At 41.6% G+C, this 19,205-nt stretch overlaps 1 protein-coding gene and 1 long non-coding RNA gene across 3 annotated transcripts in view; both read right to left on the reverse strand.

Moving 5' to 3' along the window:
* Positions 1 to 19,130, reverse strand: part of RHOBTB3 (Rho related BTB domain containing 3) — a 53,802-nt gene extending 34,672 nt beyond the window's left edge. The window contains exons 1-5 of one of the 2 annotated variants that reach the window (XM_023749832.1): positions 18,711 to 19,130; positions 18,315 to 18,540; positions 11,734 to 11,920; positions 4,370 to 4,521; positions 1,033 to 1,144 (exon numbers count right to left, since the gene is read on the reverse strand). In XM_023749832.1, coding sequence (XP_023605600.1) covers positions 1,033 to 1,144; positions 4,370 to 4,521; positions 11,734 to 11,920; positions 18,315 to 18,540; positions 18,711 to 18,712 — 679 coding nt within the window. In that variant the 5' untranslated portion in view covers positions 18,713 to 19,130. Of the gene's footprint in view, positions 1 to 1,032; positions 1,145 to 4,369; positions 4,525 to 11,733; positions 11,921 to 18,314; positions 18,541 to 18,710 lie in introns of both variants that reach the window. The other variant, XM_006081203.3, reaches the window with a different exon arrangement.
* LOC111824976 lies at positions 15,652 to 18,222 on the reverse strand. The gene is made up of 2 exons (XR_002828054.1): positions 16,873 to 18,222; positions 15,652 to 15,786 (listed from the first exon to the last, which is right to left on the reverse strand). It is a non-coding gene; the product is annotated as an uncharacterized LOC111824976 (long non-coding RNA).
* Positions 19,131 to 19,205: the final 75 nt, after the last annotated feature.

Below are 19,205 nucleotides of genomic sequence, written 5' to 3' on the forward strand. Positions count from 1 at the left end.
TTTTTTCTTTTTTTAGGTCAATAAAAAAAATTTCTTAGGTTAGGTGCCAGAATTTTAGTAATTAGTTCTGTGTGCAAAGAAGATGAAAAAGTTTGAAAATATCTGATTTATGGTGTAAACATTTTCAAACATTTAAAAAACCTGAAATTGACTTCCCATACTAATTTACATTTTCCTGATTTTAAATTTACATTCATTCATAGGTTCGATTCCGGTCAAGGGCATGTGCCTTGGTTGCGGGTACATCCCCAGTGGGGAGTGTGCAGGAGACAGCTGATCGATGTTTCTAGCTCTATATCCCTCTCCCTCCTCTCTGTAGAAAATCAATGAAAATATATTTAAAAAAATAAAAAATAAAAAAAATAAAAAATAAAAAAGCTGAAGTATATAATGAGCACACATATACCCTTCCCTTAAATTCCGCAATTATTAATATTTTGTCATTTTTTGCCTTATCTCTAGATACACACACACACACACACACACACACACTCTCTCACACTGCTGACCCATTTAAAAGTTGAAATCATCAGGATATTTTGGGTTTAAATACTTTCACATTTATCTCCTAAGAATAATGACATTCCTCTATTAACCACAACGGCATTATCATACGTAAGAAAATTAATGATAATTCCATTATCTAATTTCCAGTCCATATTAAAATTTTGCCCAACTGTACCATGAACATCTTTTAGATGTTTTTATTGAGCCAGTAGCTAATCAAGGTTCATGCATTGTATTTGGTTGTATATTTCTCACTAGACTCAACACACACTATGTTTAAGAATCTGTAAGTTCAAGTTTTAAGACAGTAGTCCTCAAAATATGGTCCAAGTAACACCTGCTTCCAAATCACCTGGGAATCTTATTTAAAAGACAGATTATAGGCTTCATCCGAGCTTTACTGAATCACAATGCCAGGTAAGTCCTAAACATAGTGAAACAAATTGAGAACAATTGCTCTAAGACCCGTGAAATGATCTATAATAATTATCAACAGAATATCTGGACATTGGCTAATAAATGCACCTGGTTGTTCAAGCTGAGGTGGTCTAATTCCATGAAACGAGTTGCTCATTTTCCTTTTCTTCATTTTTTCACTTGTCTTCTGATTTAAGGCTTGAATCATAAAATACTCCAACTAAAACATGAATCAAATTTTAATTAAAGCTCCAATAAAACTATGTATGTGACATGATTATTTGTACCCAAATCACATTTGCCAAATGTTTTACATGTCCAGACCATCCACATGTGAGCTTTAGCAAACACTTTCAAACATTATTTTTTAAAATGTATCAGGTAAAACATATTATGCCTTGTCTAAACATAAATAAGCTATCCATTCAAGAAGGAACTGTTTATTCTCTTGAATAATCAAGGAAGCCTAGCAATACAACTGTGTGTGTCAATAACCATCTCTCTGGTAACCATGGCAATTAACATTAGAGATAGTCAAGGCAGGAAGAGATATGCTATGTCACGTATGCTCATATTAGCTAGGGAAGTTCACATGCTCATTTTCCTAAATAAATTACTTAGAAATACATCCTTTATTTTATAAATTTAAAATCTTAACCACATGTACTTACACAGCTCCAGGCCTATGCTTTACATTGTGAGGTGTGGGGCAAAAGTACAAATGCAGGTCTCTGTACCACATACCTAAAATTTAAACTATAGAAATCAAGAAAACGGACTGTTATGTAAAAATACTGTATCCTCCTGCTTTGACAAATATGTCACCATAAAAGCCTGGAAGGCCAGGTTCGGCTTTGAATTCTGAGTCCTCAGAGTTTCAAGCAGCACAGGGAGAGTTGGGCCCTAACTCCTAGGACCCAAGATCACCCCTTCTTTTCTCAGCCGCTGCTCCATCCCATGCCTCGGAGAGGTTTATGCACACAAGCTACATACCCGAGTTCCATCCACTCTCCCTTCCCCAATCCTCTTACACAATAACCCCTCGGCCACCTCTCAGGTCCAGGGGTGCACACACCAGCACTGAGGTCCACCTGGAGGAGGACGGATCCAGGAAAGAGTCCTGAGCAGGCCTGGGACACAGACTTGGGCCAGCGACCCAGAGAATTCTGGGGTCCTGGGTTTTGGAGCATGGTCAATACAACCCTCTGCTCTGTGTTGATGAAAAAGTTCTGAAATATCTGTGCTAATCAGTACAGCAGCCACACGCAGCTATTATAAAATGTGCACCTGAAATGAGACAAGTGCACTCAAGGAACTGAACATTTTAAATTAATTTAAATATAATTAGCCACGTGTGGCTAGTGTGGCTACCGTATTAGATGCTGTGGGTCTGGAAGGGGCTACCAGCTCCAGAGGGCACATCCCTTTGGCTCCAGCATCTCGTGCCCTGTGGGGAGGGTGCACTGGAGGAGGGCTAAGGGGCTCTCTAAAGCTCAAGGGCACAGGCCTGCCTTGCCCTGATCTGAGGTCATCCTGCACAGCTCTTCACCCGACTCTCAAACACAGGGTTTCAAATGCTCCTTTCACTCTGACATTATCACCTCCATCCATATTCTTACAAATATCTTCATTTCTTACACTCAAGATCTCAGCTGTACTTTACTTCTCCAGAGTCTGAGAAGAGACCACTCTGATCTTATCTCCATATTCCCATTGAGTTAAGGAAAAAACGAGTTAAGGAAACACTGAGTTAAGGAAAAAAGAAACTGCCATGTTTTTCTTCCAACCTTGGCCACATCTTCAAATCTCTTCATTCCTCCAGCCCTAGCTGTAACACTAGTATTAGGAGCCAAGAGGGGAAAGAAGAGAAAGTGAAAGCTGGGAGGTGGGAAGAGAGAGTTCCAGGTTCAGGAACTTGAATGGGGAACAGGAAGCCTGAGTACCTCCCCAGACCCCTGTCCCCACCAAGAGAACCAGCCCCTCTTCTCCAACACATGAAACGAAACTATCTTCCCCCCCAACTCCATAGGTATTTCAGGACATTGTAAGGGTATTAAACCAAATTAAGATTTTTTTAAGCCACTATCATATCTGCTTGACAGGAAAATTAGGTTTCACCCCTCCCAGTCTTTCTACACATTGCTTATCAATATAATTAAATAAGATGAAAATTTCTCAGTCATTGATATCAATATTGTGAGTATATCTCCCATAGCGGTTTCTTATTGATGTTTCTTATATTACTGGATGAATAATAGCCATTATACTTGGTAGAAATCAGAACCATTTATATCTGGTCCTGATTTTAGCTTTGGTTCTTATCTGGAGTTTAGTGACTCCAGAACAAATGAAATTTCTAGTTACCCGTGGAAACCTCAATGTCTCAACATAAATCTACACAATGAATATTCTGACATACTGGAAAGGGTACTTGATGAGGAGCTAGGGAACTGAGGGTAAAGTCCAAAGTGCTACTGCTTAATGCAGGATTTACCTCTTATCAAGGTTGACTAAATTTGTCTATTCAAAGAAGCCACTTCCTAGAGCAGTGATGGCGAACCTTTTGAGCTCGGCGTGTCAGCATTTTGAAAAACCCTAACTTAACTCTGGTGCCGTGTCACATATAGAAATTTTTTGATATTTGCAACCATAGTAAAACAAAGACTTCTATTTTTTATATTTATTTTAGATATTTAAATGCCATTTAACAAAGAAAAATCAACCAAAAAAATGAGTTCGCGTGTCATAGGTTCGCCATCACTGTCCTAGAGGGTTGGAAAGGTTAATTCTCAAGTCAGTGAATACTTAAATGACACAACTCCACAGCACTCCACAGCACTCCCCAGGGACCCTGCAGCCCTAGTCGGTTGGGTAGGCGCTGTGTGCTAGAAGCTGGCCCCTGAAGTGCCTGCAGAGCCAATCAATGTCACTGCCACTGAGCAACTAACCCTGGCTCCCCACACATCCAGCGAGAAGCTGCTCTGTAAGTAGTTCCTCAGTTTTGAGCTCCACCAAGATCAGAAGTGCATGGAGTCTTGCTGAAACATACACACAGAGAAAGGTAACTATTCTTTTCAAGTAGACAAATGAAGGAGAACTTTCCAGGCCCACCAGTTCAGGGTGCCAGGATGGTTGAGCTATTTAAAGATGACTATTAAAGCTGACATCATGGGTTTGTGTAAGTAAACACACTTTAATCAAGTGGCACCCAACGGAAAATTCCAAAACATCACACACAGACAATAGGAGATGTTTCGTTCGGAGAGAAAAATAAAATTATAATTGTATTCTGACAAAACCTTTTTTTCTACTTACACTCGTATTATTTCTCAAGGTTAAAACTAATCATGCCTTTAAAACTAAAGTTCAAATTGAGGTTCTGGAAAATAGCTAAAGAAACACCCGAAAAATGCCGTTCATTTGTGTAACAGGAATTTCCACTCACCACTCCTCCAAAATACTTCCCGATGTAGAAGTCATCCAGGCTGTGCAGCTCCAGGTAGGTAGCCCCTAGCTCTTTAGCAAGTTGGATCCCTTCGGTCGTACTGACACAGCTGCCTCTGTCTGAGGTGCACAGTGGGCATGTGCAAGGTAATTCTTCTGAGAGAAGGAATGTGAGCAACAAAGAGATTTGAGTTTAAATGGGGTAAAAATGTACAGACGATCTGAACATTAAACAACAAATTAAACGCTCAGAACCAGCTCAAGGGCATTTAGTACATCCACGATCCACTAAGACTCTGAATAAAAAGTGTCAATGAAAAGTCCCTAAAATAAACAAGCTTTAACTGCAAGAAGAATAAACAGTATTTTAGAAAATAGAAGAATTTAAAAATAGGTTTATGGATATTACCAAGTATTACAGTAACTGTACCGTGAGTCAGTAATGGCTGGCCTACTTCCTTTTACGCAACCTTGACATCCTAAGTATCAATACAAATTTAACAACTTGGTTGCCCATAGAAACCATGGAAAACAGTGGGTTCTCTTTTCGTATTACATTTTAAATATATTCACCAAGTTTGAATGGACCTTATACTTTTATTTTAATAGAATCCTCAATTTGACCTGAATCTTCAAGGCTGTTAAACTGCCCCCTCTTTGTAGATTTCATATAAAGTGTATTCTTATTCATCAAGGCATTTCAATTATTAGATTCTAAAGCAGAGACCAAATTCAATCACTCTACCTTTTTCTTCAAGGTTGAAAAAATAAAAAAAAACTGACGGAATAAGAAGTATTTATGCAAAATGTGCACTGTCCCGAGGTTCATGTTTGTAACATGTACAAATCTATGACTGGGAAGGTGCCAAATTAACCTACTATTAAGTACACTCCTTAATAAGGCTAAAAATGTATGTTCAACTCCGTATTTGTCAGCTGGCTTCATTTTGTTTCATGCCAAAACACGAGATATGTCACTGTTCAAAGGCAGCCAAGTCAAAAGAGGGTAAATCTATTTCTAGAAATGCATGCTGTTGTAGGTTGGCTTCCCTGGGAAGCCGACTTTGAGATGGAAATTGCTGTGCAGGTGGTTTACGGGGGGGGGGGGGGGGGGGGGTAGTGATCTTGGGAACAACTCTTCTTAGGAGTGAAGGAAGTAGGATTGGGCAGAGGAAAATTTCAAACTGCAATACGGTTGCAACGGAGACCTCAGCTGATCCTACAGGGTGTTCTGGAGCTTAAATGGCCCTTAGAATGGTTCCCCTTTGGGGAAAGGCAGCTGGACCTTTGTATCCCAAAATCCACCAGCACTCAGAGGAGGCCCACGGCATGCAGGAGCCATAACCTTGGGAAAGCAGTCTCCATAGGCAGAGGGCAGTGCCTGGAAAGGGACTCAGCTATGTGGCATCAGCAGCCAATGAGCCCAGTAACAGGGGGAGTAAGAACAGTGGCCTTAACAGGGCATTTGGGAAATTCCCCACACAATGTGGGAAAAGCCAACACAGCAAATTTTCTACCAAGGAGCTGCATATTGACAGAGCACACACGTGTATATATAGATGTATTCTAAGGATATTCAGTGCACGTGTATACTATGTATGTAACTATGCGTGTGTGCACACATGACAGATAATTTTAGCTTCACTGAAAGCATTTTAGAGCTCAGAGACCGTGTACATACTCACATCCTCATTTTATAGAGGAGGAAACTGAGGTTCAGAGAGGTTAAGTGACGTGTCCAAGTCTCCTTGTGGTAGAAATGGAGAAACAATAAAAAAGTGTTACTTGCTCCATCTGATAAATAAAGGGACATCAAAAAATAAGCTGAAAATTTAGTTTGAATAAAGAATTATAGATTCCAAACATATGGTGATTTTACAGTTAAACTTGGATTCTCTAAATTATGGCATAAGTTCTACTCTGAGTTTCTGCATTTACTTTTTCCAAGATCATTTTAGGTTTGAAGTAAAGTTTTCACACAGAATTTAGCCTACTTTGAAAAACATTGGTATTTCACATTCTTTACAAATCGTTCATAAACAGCGCCTTTAATTTTCTGAAAACAGAAGGTTTTTTATGTCTACAAAGCTCTTCTTATGTTGATGGAATGGGGTGGGCAGGCATTAAACTTTATTTCTACACAAAAATAAAGCAAAGTCAGTAGTTTTCAAGTGAAAATTAAGTGAACATAATTTAAAATACTTTTTAACAAATAATCTGATTTGAAGGAAAATATAACTAATTTCAGGTTTAATCTAGCTCAGTAGGGTTTCCCAATGTGAGTAGCCATACATATCTTAGTGACACTAAAAAGCTCCTCCTTATATCTAACTAGAGGCCCAATGCACGAAATTCGTGCAAGGGGCTTGGCCCGTGAAGCCCTGGCTTCATCTGGAAGGTCATCCAGAAGGTTGTTCCGCTGTTCAGCCATCCGGTCTAATTAGCATATTATGCTTTTATTATTATAGATTCTTATATAGCCTCTTAGTCACAAAAGGTATTTCTTTTTGCTCACACACATACAAAAGGAAAAATGTCTAGGCATTATGTGTTGGGTAGGAGAATCAACAAAACATTTATGGATTAAATAAGCCTTCATTGAGCATTTCATCAGAAACAATCGGAGGACCCCAAATAATTTTAAACTGTGGAGCCTTCTTCAGGAGCTTACTCCTACGAGCCTACCTCAGGGTCAAAGGGACTTTGTGAATAGAGTGCTATGCTTCCAGTCAACATTGTAGTTTTTTTTTCTATGTTATCTTTTTAGTTATCACTAAATGTCCATTATTTTAAAGCAAACACAATGTAACTCTGGAATTCAAATGAATGGCATCTCTTTCAAAGAGGTGGCTTTGTGAATCTTTAGGGTGATTCTTACAATGTTGCCAATGCTTGAAACTTCCAGAAACCCTTGTAATGCCCTGACCAGTATGGCTCAGTTGGTTGAGCGTCGTCCCACACACCGAGAGGTCACTGGTCGGGTACCCAGTCAGGGCACATGCCCGGTTTGCAATCTCAATCCCTAGTAGGGGGCATACAGGATGCAGCCAATCTATGTTTCCCTCACATCAATGTTTTTTTCTCTCTCCCTCTCCCTTCCTCTTGCTAAAATCAATAAAAACACATTTAAAAAAAATCCTTGTAAGAATTCTAGTACATGGCAATGTACTAGGCTATATCAGAGCTTCAAAAAGAAGATAGGATGCCAATTTTCAGGAGCTGAAGGCTATGAATACACCATAGGCATGTTTGGAAGATCTTTTTCCTACTTTAAAGACTAATTCAATATTTAGTAAAAGCCAAAAATGTATTCAGAGCCAAGAACAATGAAGAAGATATACACAGTCAAGCTTGTCAAAGCATGTGTAACAAAGGAAAAAGATGAGATTGACTGTATTTGCTGAACTAATTCTAAAAAGAGACCAAGAGAGGAGTTACCCGGAGTTTCATGTATTACAAGGGATTGGCAGGGGGAGGGGAGACAATAAATGTCCTTGAATAGACAAATTTAGCTTTGTAATTACTTTGTGATCAAATTTTATATGGTAAGTTAATTTCATTTTGTCAGTGAAATTTATTTTTTTCACACATGTATTATCGTTCATAAAAAGATTCAAGCATTCCTAAGCAAATACGTAGTAAGCACCTAACACATCAAATACTAGGGATATAAGGACACACAGATAAAAGAAATTCATAATCAACTGAGCCAATATAGACATGACTACAAACAATTATAATGTAAGTACCAAAATAAAGGTAAACAAATTCACCATGGAAATTGAATTAAATGAACTCTGCCTGGGGGATTATGGAAGGCTGCATAGAAGAGGCACTGATTTAAAAGATAAACATGAATTTGCTACGCAGGTAGGATGGGGGTATTCAGAGGAGCACTCCAATCAGAGGATGTGGCATTCACAGAGGCCTGGACGTGAGAGAAAAAATAGAACACATTCACTTCCAGTTTCAAGATGACTAGCTAAGCCCACACTGCAATCTCTTCTCCCTGCTGAATCACCAAATGATAAAGAGAAGGAGCGGGTAAGAAGAACGAGGGAGAAAGGAAGAAGGGAAGAAAGGGAGGGATGGGGGAGGAAGGAAGAGAGGGAAGAAGGGAGATATGTATATACAGCAACATAAAAAGCAGAGGAGAGATTCTCGCCCAGAAACTGGAGTGCATGAGAGGCCAAAGGCTGATGGCACAGGACCCAAGGGGAAAGCTGAAGCTCGGAGTACTGGTGGGTCATGAAGTTCTGCACTGTGTCAACATCAAGAATGCTCCCTGCTCAATGACTGGGGAGGGAGGGAGTCCCAAGGGCGACCCAGTGGAGAACAGCCGAGTATCCTAGTGAAAGCTGCTAGGCCTGCAGATCCTGTGTGTACTTCCACTCCCACACCTACCCCAGAGAGCAGATGGGCAGAGGAGGAGAAAGGCATCAACAGGGAATTTAAACTGCAAATGCAGGCAAATTAAGAACTATCAAATATCAAACATTTGAGAAGCATCCATACCATGAAATAAAATCTCATCAAATGGAAAGACTTATAAAATGCCCCCAATCAAAACCAAACTTAATAGAGCAATCAAGACAGAATCTTAAAATAAGTATAATCAATTGAGAAAGGTTTTTGTTGTTGTTTTTTTAAGTAGTTATAGCCTTAAAACAGGAATAAGAAATTATGAAAGAGAACCAATTAGAGATCTTGGATATGAAAAGTTGTTGAAATTTTTAAAAAGCAAAACAGCAGAATAGACCCAGAAGAACTAATTTATAAGTTGGGGAAGAAAAAGAAAAAAGACCAAGAATTCTCCCATAATGTGACAGGGAGAAATAAGGGATAGGGAATAAAAAAGATAAGGGAAATGGAGGCAAGATCCAGAAGTTTCAACATCGGTCTCCTAAGAGTCCCAAAAGGAAAGAATAGAGAAAATGAAGGGAAGGTGGTATCTGAAGAAGTCAGGAAGCTGGGCCTTCCCAGACCTAAGAAAGACATTAAGTCCTTCACATAGTTCAATGTGATGGGCATATGACACAGAGGATACACCTATCTTGTATTTTAGGCCCAACTTTACAATAGAAAATTATGGAAATAAGATTAAAATATCAGATTAGAATAAGGGTATCAATGATTTAAAATATATATGCCTAGAAGCCCTGACACCTAAAGTAATAAACACCCCAGAGCCCAGATCTTGGTTTCTAAATATCATTACTCATTATCAGGAACCAGGGCTCCTTGAAGAAAGAACTGACTCCAGGCCTGGTGCAGGCAACGTGTAAGGTGAGCCTGGGACATCTTGTGCCAGAAAATAAGGAAGAACTCAAAAATTAATTAGAGCTAGCTTGAAGAGGCTCAGGAATGTTCCTGCCACCCACTGTGCTGATTTATTTGATGCCATGACACAAAGATGCCAAGCTAAAAGGCGAACACAACACAAACTATAGTGCCCAGCACCACTGTGGACAGTGAAGAAATATCCTGGGGAAAAAAATGACTATCAACTTCTTCTCTCTATAGAAAACATTAAAAAGTGATTATCATATAAAGAGGTGATCAAAGACTATGTAGCCCCCAAAATATAAGAAAAGTTAAAGAAGTGTCAAGCTGTTAAATAATAGAAACATTGTTTAAATATTATGTGATATTTGACCGCTGTTTAAGATTTGCAATCTGCTGTTGCTTTTCTCTTTCATAAATATTCACACTTGTGTACATATATGTATCTGTGATTTTGTAGTTGTTTTTCTTTTTCCTTACAAAGAACCTCTAAAATTGTGTAAGTTTCAGGTCCTACAAAATCTGGAACTGCCCCTTTAGGAGATCAAAAAGAAGGCTGCTATGACAGAAAATTAAATGACTAGGATCTGAAATCCAGTGAATATGGAGAACAGGAGTTTGAGAAACGTTGAAAATGTAAAATCTAGAGCTCCTCAGTCAACTGGATATAGGGGATGGGAGAGAAAGCAGGATTGGATGATTCTAGTTCGGATGAATGTATAGACTTGAAATTATTCACCGAGACAGGGAATTCAGTAGAGTGAGGAAGATGTCTGGAGCTATGGGTCATGAGGGAGGCTGGAGCCAGAGAAATAGACTGGGTAATCATCAGTGTTGATACAGGACAAGCTGGGGCAAGGGATGAGTGGGTTCCTGGTCGGAGTAAAGAGCAAGAAAAGGTGAAGTCAATGGGTGGAACTCTGGGCAGCAGCTACAGGATGTGTTGCTTTTTTTTTTTTTTTTTCGGGCCGAAGGGTTGCCGGGGGGGGGGGGGGGGGAGAGGCAGTAAAGAAGATAGAACTAGAATAATTACTAAAGTACAAATAACTTTATTAACAAAAGGAAGAGGTGTGTTTGAATAATTTCAAAGAGCGAATTATTGAAATGTATTACATTTGGCAATAAGCACATAACCTGGCAACCCTGAATGAGAACAAACTCAATGTAATTGTAAATGGCAAAATTAGACTGTAGCGCACTGAAGAATGAATGGGAAGATATTTTCAAGAATCATGGCCAGCAGTAAGCAGAAAAATAGAGAAATAGAGGGGGTGTGGGGTCACGGAAGGGTCAAACCTACTTTATTTGTATCTACTAATGTTAACCAGGTACCTACCCTATGACTCAATAGCCCCACTTGTAGGTAGAAACCTAAGCATCATCAAAAGGAGCATGGATAAATAAATTACAGCATATCCACACAATGGAATATGCAGCAATAAAAAGAACAAATTACAGATAAGCACAACATAGATGAATCTCAGAAGTATTATGCTAACTGAAATTAGTCAGACACCAGTCATTACATTTGTATGAAGTTCAAGAATAGGTAAAACTAACCTATGTTTTTAGAAGTCAGAATAGCGGTTACCTCTGGGGAGGGGTGTTATTATAACTGGGAAGAGGAGAGAGAGCCTTCCTACGTGCTGCAGATGTTCTGTATCTCCATCAGTGTGATGGCTGCATGCATGTATACGTATGTAAAAATGCTGTACTCAAAGATTAGTGAACTTCATGTCCTTCCCTCTGCTATATCTCAATAAAAATGAATAAATGAATAAAACTAAAAATTTAAAGACTGTTTTACTGAGAAAATACTAGCACTACTAAGAAATATAAGATATCACCAAATCAAAGTGACTTTTGAGTTGGCCCTGAGATATTTGATGCATGGTAATCACAGCAGTTTTCAATACTTTCCTTTGATATCTCATGATCGTATCCACTGGTGAAGAGATAATAGCTAGCATCTGAACCCACAATCATGTAGGCTTTTTTAAATAAAAATTCTATTAATCATTAATAAACTTAGCTCTATTTAATATGGTACTCTCATTATAAAAGAGAAAATGGAATACTTACCATTTTGTCTGGTACCAACAGCAGCGATGATTACTGGAACTGAATTTAATGCTCTTTTTATCACCGGAATATAATTATCCTTCACTTCATGGAATGAAAACTTGTCATTTACGTTGTATTTGATCACAATGATGTCGGCACCCCCAATCAGATTTCGAGAACTGTACCAGTCACTGTCAAAAATGTCCTAAACCAAAATGCAAAGAGTAATCTTTAGTCTGTCTTCAAATCAATCATGTAACAGTAGTTTAATTTTTTTGTTATATTTTAACTTTTGGAATTCATTAAAAATTTTATTTTGCAAAAGTAACTACATAATTTTTTAAATGTTTGAAATCTACCAGCTTTTTATTTACTCATTTAGCCTAGACAACTAAGTAGTGGTAGACAATCTAGAGAATTCCTGAGAATCTAATGAAATAAACAACCTCTTTCAATATTTGTGTTTAAAAATAAGCACTTTGTTTTAAAATGAGGCCTTATTCTCACCATCTAATAATTTTAAAGACATAACGCTATACATTAGATGCAAAGCATCAGCATGAGTAAGGGAGCTTCAAAGGATTTTCCGTGACCCAGTTAGACACTGCGGAATTACTCAGTGTTTTGAATTGTAATGCACTGTAAATTCTGTGGGGCTCCATGTATTTTATTCATATTTTCAAAATTCATATGTACTTTCATGTATACTTTGGACAGCACCGCATGCATACAGTGTGTACATGCATGTACATGGTGGGAAGGGTGTCTCCATAAAAAGATACTGTGTATTATAAGATGCTAACATGGTAAGAACTATACTTGCAGTTCATGTATTTTGCTCATATAAATTAAAAACTTAGGCCCTAGTGGGGTAGTTTGGTTGGTTGGAGTGTTGTCCCACGCTCCAAAAGGTTGCAGGTTTGATCCCCAGTCAGGGCATGTACTGGAGGCAATCAATGGATGTTTCTCTCTCACATCAATGTCTCTCTCTCTCTCCCCTCTTCCTCTCTTTCTAAAAATCAATGGAAACATATCCTAGAGTGAGGATTAAAAAAAATTCAGGATAAGTCTTTCTAGTTTTGAAATATTTACTTTTGCATGAGAGTTCTAATATTTACTTTTAGAACTGGGGCCAAGAATAATTCTTTATGGACCCTAGTCCTTAAAATTCAGTGCTTTAATATTTTAAAAAAATTTTTTTCAAAGTTTTTGTGTGCATAGTAGAAAGAAAATATCTTTATGTGTCTTAATACCACTGTTAAATATGCATAAATAATTTCATCTCAAATTCTAGTTAACTATTCATCATTATTTGTCCTGTCATGTGGCCTTTTCTACGTATTTCATGGATGTAATAAAGCTGGATTAAGAAAATAGACAGTGATGCAGGCAAATATGGCACGACACCTATTTTTGTGTGAATAAAGATTTACTGGAACGCACTTGCGCGCGCGCACACACACACACACACACAGAAAGAAATAAAATAGACCAGGTAGATGTGGCTAACAGGTCCAAAAACTGTTGGATTATGGAAGTGTTCATTTTGACATAGGAGTCTAAAACAAGGTTAATAGTGTTTGAATCAATCAATCAAGATCTGTGTCTGTGTATCAGGGCTCTTGTCCTATGATGGAAAATTCTAGAGAAGTGTTACCCAGCAGTGCCCTTGGGCAGACGGCTTCTTCTCACCAGTATCTCCACAGCCCCAGCAAAACCTGTGTCAATTCCCCTGCACCTTCCCAACCCACCCATTTCCCTACAAGTACACTCAGAATAACAAGAATTTACAGACTTGTTAGGTATGCCTACTCTGCTGAAAGTAGAATGAATTACCTCCACATTTTTAAAAGGGAGAATAAAAACAAAAAAACTCAATCCATACACATATCTACACTAATTAAAAGAGAAAACATGGGTAATTGGCGTACGACCGCTACCCTTCCCATTGGCTAATCAGCATATCCTTATGCAAATTAACTGTCAGCCAAGATGGCGGCCGGCAGCCAGGCAGCTGGAAGCTAACAGGAGGCTTGCTTCCTTCAGTGACTGCAGACTCCAACGTTCCCCGCCTGCCGCTGCCGGCCTCTGAGCTTCAGTTGGAAACATAGTAACATTTATAGAAGATAAACAAAACTCCAGAAAACTCCTGTCAGTCAGCCGGGATCTCAGAGCTGGAGTCGCAACACTGTTTCGAATACAGAAAACAAAGGCCAGAAACCTGCTTTCAGCCGAGCCTTAGAGAGAAAGCCGGCTCTCAGCTCCAGTGACAGCCATAGAAGGTAAATAAATGCCAGAATAAAAAAAAAAAGAAAAAAAGGAGAGGTTTGGAGCTCCAGTCGCCTGCCAGCCTGAAAACGGCCCTCAGCCCCTCACCCAGACTGGCCAGGCACCCCAGTGGGGACCCCCACCCTGAAGCAACAAGATGGCGGCTAATTTGCATACTGAAGGCAGGCGGCAGCAGGCAAGGCTGTCTGAGGTCTGGGACCCAGATCTGTGACCCTGCCGGGCTGGATCAGCGGAGCCGTGAGGCCTCCCGGCACCGGGATCAGCGTGACAGGGGGCAGCGCCCAAACCCCCTGATTGCCCTGCGGCTCTGTGTGTGACAGGGGGCAGTGCCCCAACCCCCTGATAGGCCCTGCTCTGTGGGTGATAGAGGGCGGCGCCCCAACCCCCGCCACGGGCCCTGCTCTATGTGAGACGGGGTAGAGCCATAACCTCCCCATCGGCCCTGCCCTGAGTGTGACAGTGGCAGCGCCCCAACCCCCTGATTGCCCTGCGGCTCTGTTGTGACAGGGTGCAGCGCCCCAACCCCCCCCACGGGCCCTGCTCTGTATGTGACAGGGGGTGGTGCCCCAACTCCCCTATTGGCCCTATTCTTTGTGTGACAGGGTGCAGCTCCTCAACCCCCTGATTGACCCTGCTCTGTGCATGACAGGGGGGAGCTCCCCAAACCCCTGATGGGCCCTGCTCTGTGTGTGACAGGGTACGGAGCCCCAACCCCCCTGATGGGCCCTGCTCTGTGTGTGACAGGGTACGGAGCCCCAACCCCCCTGATGGGCCCTGCTCTGTGTGTGACAGGGTACGGAGCCCCAACCCCCCTGATTGGCCCTGCTCTGTGCCTGGTAGGGGGTGGCGCCGCAACTTCCCTATCGACCCTGCCTTGAGTGTGACAGGGGGCGGTGCCCCAACCCCCCAATCGGCCCTACCCTGAGCATGACTGAGGGTGGCATCGCAACCTCCCGATCCGCCCTGCTCTGTGCATGACAGGGGGTGGCGTCCCAACTCCCCAATTGGCCCTGCTCTGAGCCCGACCAGGGGCTGCACCTAGGGATTGGGCCTGCCCTCTGCCACCCGGGAGCAGGCCTAAGCCAGCAGGTCGTTATCTCCTGAGGGGTCCCAGACTGCGAGAGGGCACAGGCCGGGCTGAGGGGCCCCCTCTCCCCCCCGAGTGCACAAATTTTTGTGCACCGGGCCTCTAGTAGGAATATAAAGTGCAAAGTCTTGCACTTAGGACAGGGTGTAAGATGGGGGAGAAGTGAAGTGGGACACAGATCAAGAAAATGTGAAAGCTTCCAGTAGAGCTCTGGCTAATTTCCAAATCCCAAACCACAAAACCCATTCAGTTCCAATTGTGTCTGTTATAGTATTCAAACTCCAAGTATATAAGTATTAGAGGGGATGTAAGTATAACAATGAAAAAGGACGTCAGAAGAGGTAAACAAAAACTAAACATAAGTGGAATCAATAGTAAGCAGCCATTTAACTCTAGGAGAACAAAACAAAAGTAACTTGCTCTTTGCATTCCAAATAGTTCAAAATTCCAGTTACTGGAGAGATGTAAGGGGGTTGGGGGGTGGGTAGGGAGAGAAGCATTTAAGGGAAAATGTCATGAGAAAATGGGCTTTGGCATCATTAACACTATGGTACTGGGAATATCAAGACATAAATCATTTTATTTTTAATACAATTCAGAGTTTCAAACCTTGCACAAGAAAACTGCATGCATTACTTCACTGCTTCTTGTGGAATTATTTTTGGTAAACAGGAAAAGATCTAGAAATAAAATAACTGCAACAAAAAAGGGTGGGTTTGAGGGAGACATACTAAATAATGAGCTACATAAAACGAAATCTGAAGCACATTTATTTTTAAAATACCAAGTTTATATGGCAAGGATCCAGAGTAAGGCTACAGATCTAGAGAAGAAAACTAGAAAAGAGAAGCACAGCTATCTCATTCTACCTCCAAGAAAACACTACATTTCTTCTCAAAGAGAAAAATGCGCCACTGGTTAGACTAGACATATGAAGGAAATAAAATTTTCCCGCCCCTTGTAAATCAGTTCCAGGATTTCCTCTAGGAGGTTATGTAACACAAGGCTTGGAGTCACATTTGGAGAATCAAACTCATCTTTTTAAAACTAAAACTAATCTGAATTTTTACAGCAAAACAACAATTTTATTCTACTTGATTGTGGGGCTGCAAATACAATACTAAGTACTAGCATTTCTGCATCGATGTACTGTATTTGTTTAAATCTTGAATGATGTATGGAAAACTACTTTGGCTTAGCGTAAGTGACACATGGCTACACTAAAGTTGTAATAAATAGTCTATTATTATAGTAGCTTGCACTTATTGAGTACCTGCTACATGCCAGTTTCTATACGAAGATCTTTACCTGAACTATCTCATTACTCTCCAGCACAGCTCTAGGGGACAGGGATTATTATATTTACTTTATACATAGGGGAAGTAAGGCGCAAAGAGGACAAGTGACTTAGCAAGGAATACAACCACTAAGCAGCAATGTGAGGATCTGAAATCAGGTCCTTTTGATATCAAAACCTGTGCTGCATCTGCTCTGTTATATTTCATATTCTGACTCAGTACATGTCAAATATCAGATGATGAATACAATCAACTTTAATATCTCTGATGTGCTTTTATTTAACACCAAGAGAAGAAAAGCACCTTATAAAGAATAACTCTACAAATGTATTCTACTATGTCTGCAAACCATTATAACCTAGAAAATTATACCTGGTTACAAATTCAGTGCCTTAAATAGGGCCCGAGTCTAACCAAACAAAAGGTGATTTTATGATAAAACATAACAATCAGTAAATGGCAGTAAAAATCACTGGGGCTTACTTTAATCTATTTGGAAGATTTCTTTGGATCACAAGTACTGCTGTTTGCTAAATTAACAACATAAACAGGAAAGAGTTAACAGCTCAAAGAAAAAAATGTAAAAGGTAATCCTAACATCCTAATTCAGCTTATTTTATATTCCTGACATATTTCCTCTTTTCCCTCAATGGTTGATCAAGTTCATGTAGAACCGATGAGTTTTTAGACTGTAAAGTCTTTCACAATGAAATACCAAAGTTAAAAGCAGTGTTTTATTTGCTTGCATGGACTTCAAACAATAAATTCTCTATCAATGCTTCTTATGATCAGCAGCATCTCTTTCATAACTAGGAGTTTAATAGCATCACTATTATTGAAAAGGCCTGTTTTTCATTTGTTTTAGTCTATTAATGTAAACTTCCTTTAATCACAAATTTATTTGGATAAGTGATCTTTTTCCACAATATAGAAATTTGTACATTCTATACATTTCCTTAGAAAGGTATATTAGTTCCTTATTGCCCCAAATTCGGTTTTTAAAACTTGCTAAATGTAAAAATCTCACATAATGATAATTTGTATTCTCTTTTTCAGACACTAAACTTTGTTCTGTTACAAAATCTAATCTTTAGTAGCAATGTAACTCTAATACCACTAAAGAATCAGGCATTTTCAAATAAGATTAAACGAAAACATTGAAAAAAAAATATGATGTTATTGTGTACTGAAAACATTTATATGTGTCAGGGAGTAGATTCCTTTCTCCCTCTATCAAACAGTCAAGAATCGAATTAGCATTTATCAATTTCATTACCATTGCTGTCAATTATCGCAAAATTTAAAGCTTTTAAAAAATTCCAAGCATATTATTAATATCATTTCTGATTTATGGATCACTAAAATCAAATGCCTAATATGTCAAGAGTATCCGTATTATTAAAATTAAAAACACTAGTTAAAAAATGTCAAAGGTACATAGCAATATGAATGAGTTCTTTAAAATTAAGTCTCAGTCGCTTTCTCCTTCCAGGTCCTGTTTCTGACCTGCCCGGTGGAATGCATTTGTGCCTGTGCGGAGCTTCAGAGAGAGGGTTTATTTTTAGAACACTAATATTACGCTATCACTCCCAGGGCAGGCATGAAAACATTGCTCTCTGCTGGCGAAACTTGGTGACCCCGTCCCTCGTGGTTGGCACTCTCAGCTGTCAGCGTCTACCAAGGGACAGGGCACAGCCGCGAGGTGTGAGCGCTCCGCTTCCCCTGGGCTTTGCGCCTTCTAAGAGTGCGCTTGGGGCTGCTCCCTGCCCGACGAAACAAAGAACCAAAGGTTTCCCCTCAAATGTTCGAAAACGCTAGCCGGTGATCCGGTCACTTCACATACATAAAAGGGGGGGGGGGGGGAAGAGGAAAAAAATGAAAGAAAAGCCGTGTCCGCCTCATCAGAGAGCAGCGCCGCGCCTTACCCAGACGGGACAGTCGTGGACCACCAGCTTGACGTTCCCAAACGCGCTGGCCTGGTACTCGGTGAACACGGGGCGCGCCACGGTGCTGGTCGCGCTCAGCAACAAGCTGCTCTCGTCCCCCGAGACCAGCGGGCTCCTCCCCAGGTACGTGCGGATGAGCCCGGACGGCCGGCTGTCCTGGTGGAAGGAGTCCCCCTCGTTCCCCAGCGCCACGATGTGGATGGACCTGCGGGGCACAGAGGGGCCGAGCGAGAGGAGCGCGCGGTCAGCGCCCGGAGCACTCGGTCCGAACAGGAAGTGCGGGGCCGGCGCGCGGAGGGCGGGCACCAGCCCCTGCCCCGGGGCGCAGCACGCGCGCCGAGGAGAGACAATGGCAGGACCCCGCCGCGTACGTACATGATCTCAGATCCCAGGGCCGGGCGACGACTCGGAGAAGGCGGCTCCCGCGGCCTCCCGGTCCGGTGCGCGACGCGCGGACCCGCAATCAGCTCATCCCCGGGCGCGACCCCCTCGCGTGCTCCAACGCGGCGCGGCCGACGCAGAGCGGGCCCCGCCGGGCAGCGAGCACCGGGTGGGGGGCGTGCGGGGCCAGCCGAGTGCGCGGGGCCGGCTGGTCAGGAAGTGCCCGGGAACATCCAGGGCGGCCGCGCCGCTCCCCACCTCCGGCCACCGCCACCGCCGCCCCGGGAGCCCTGGGCGCCCCGGCGCTGCAGCCCGTCTCCGCCACGCTCCCTCGGCCGGGCAGCTGTCGCTGTCTGCGGCTTCTGCCGTTTCTTCCGCTGCTCCTCCTCCTGGCCGAAGGGGGTTCGGAGAAAAGCTGGGCCTCCGCCCCCTTGGCGGGGCGGGCGGGGCGGGCGCAGCACGTGCCAGCCTCGGGGGGTCGGGCGGACG

This window comes from Myotis lucifugus, unplaced genomic scaffold (assembly GCF_000147115.1).
Source record: "Myotis lucifugus unplaced genomic scaffold, Myoluc2.0 scaffold_0, whole genome shotgun sequence".
Classification (NCBI taxonomy): Eukaryota; Metazoa; Chordata; class Mammalia; order Chiroptera; family Vespertilionidae; genus Myotis; species Myotis lucifugus.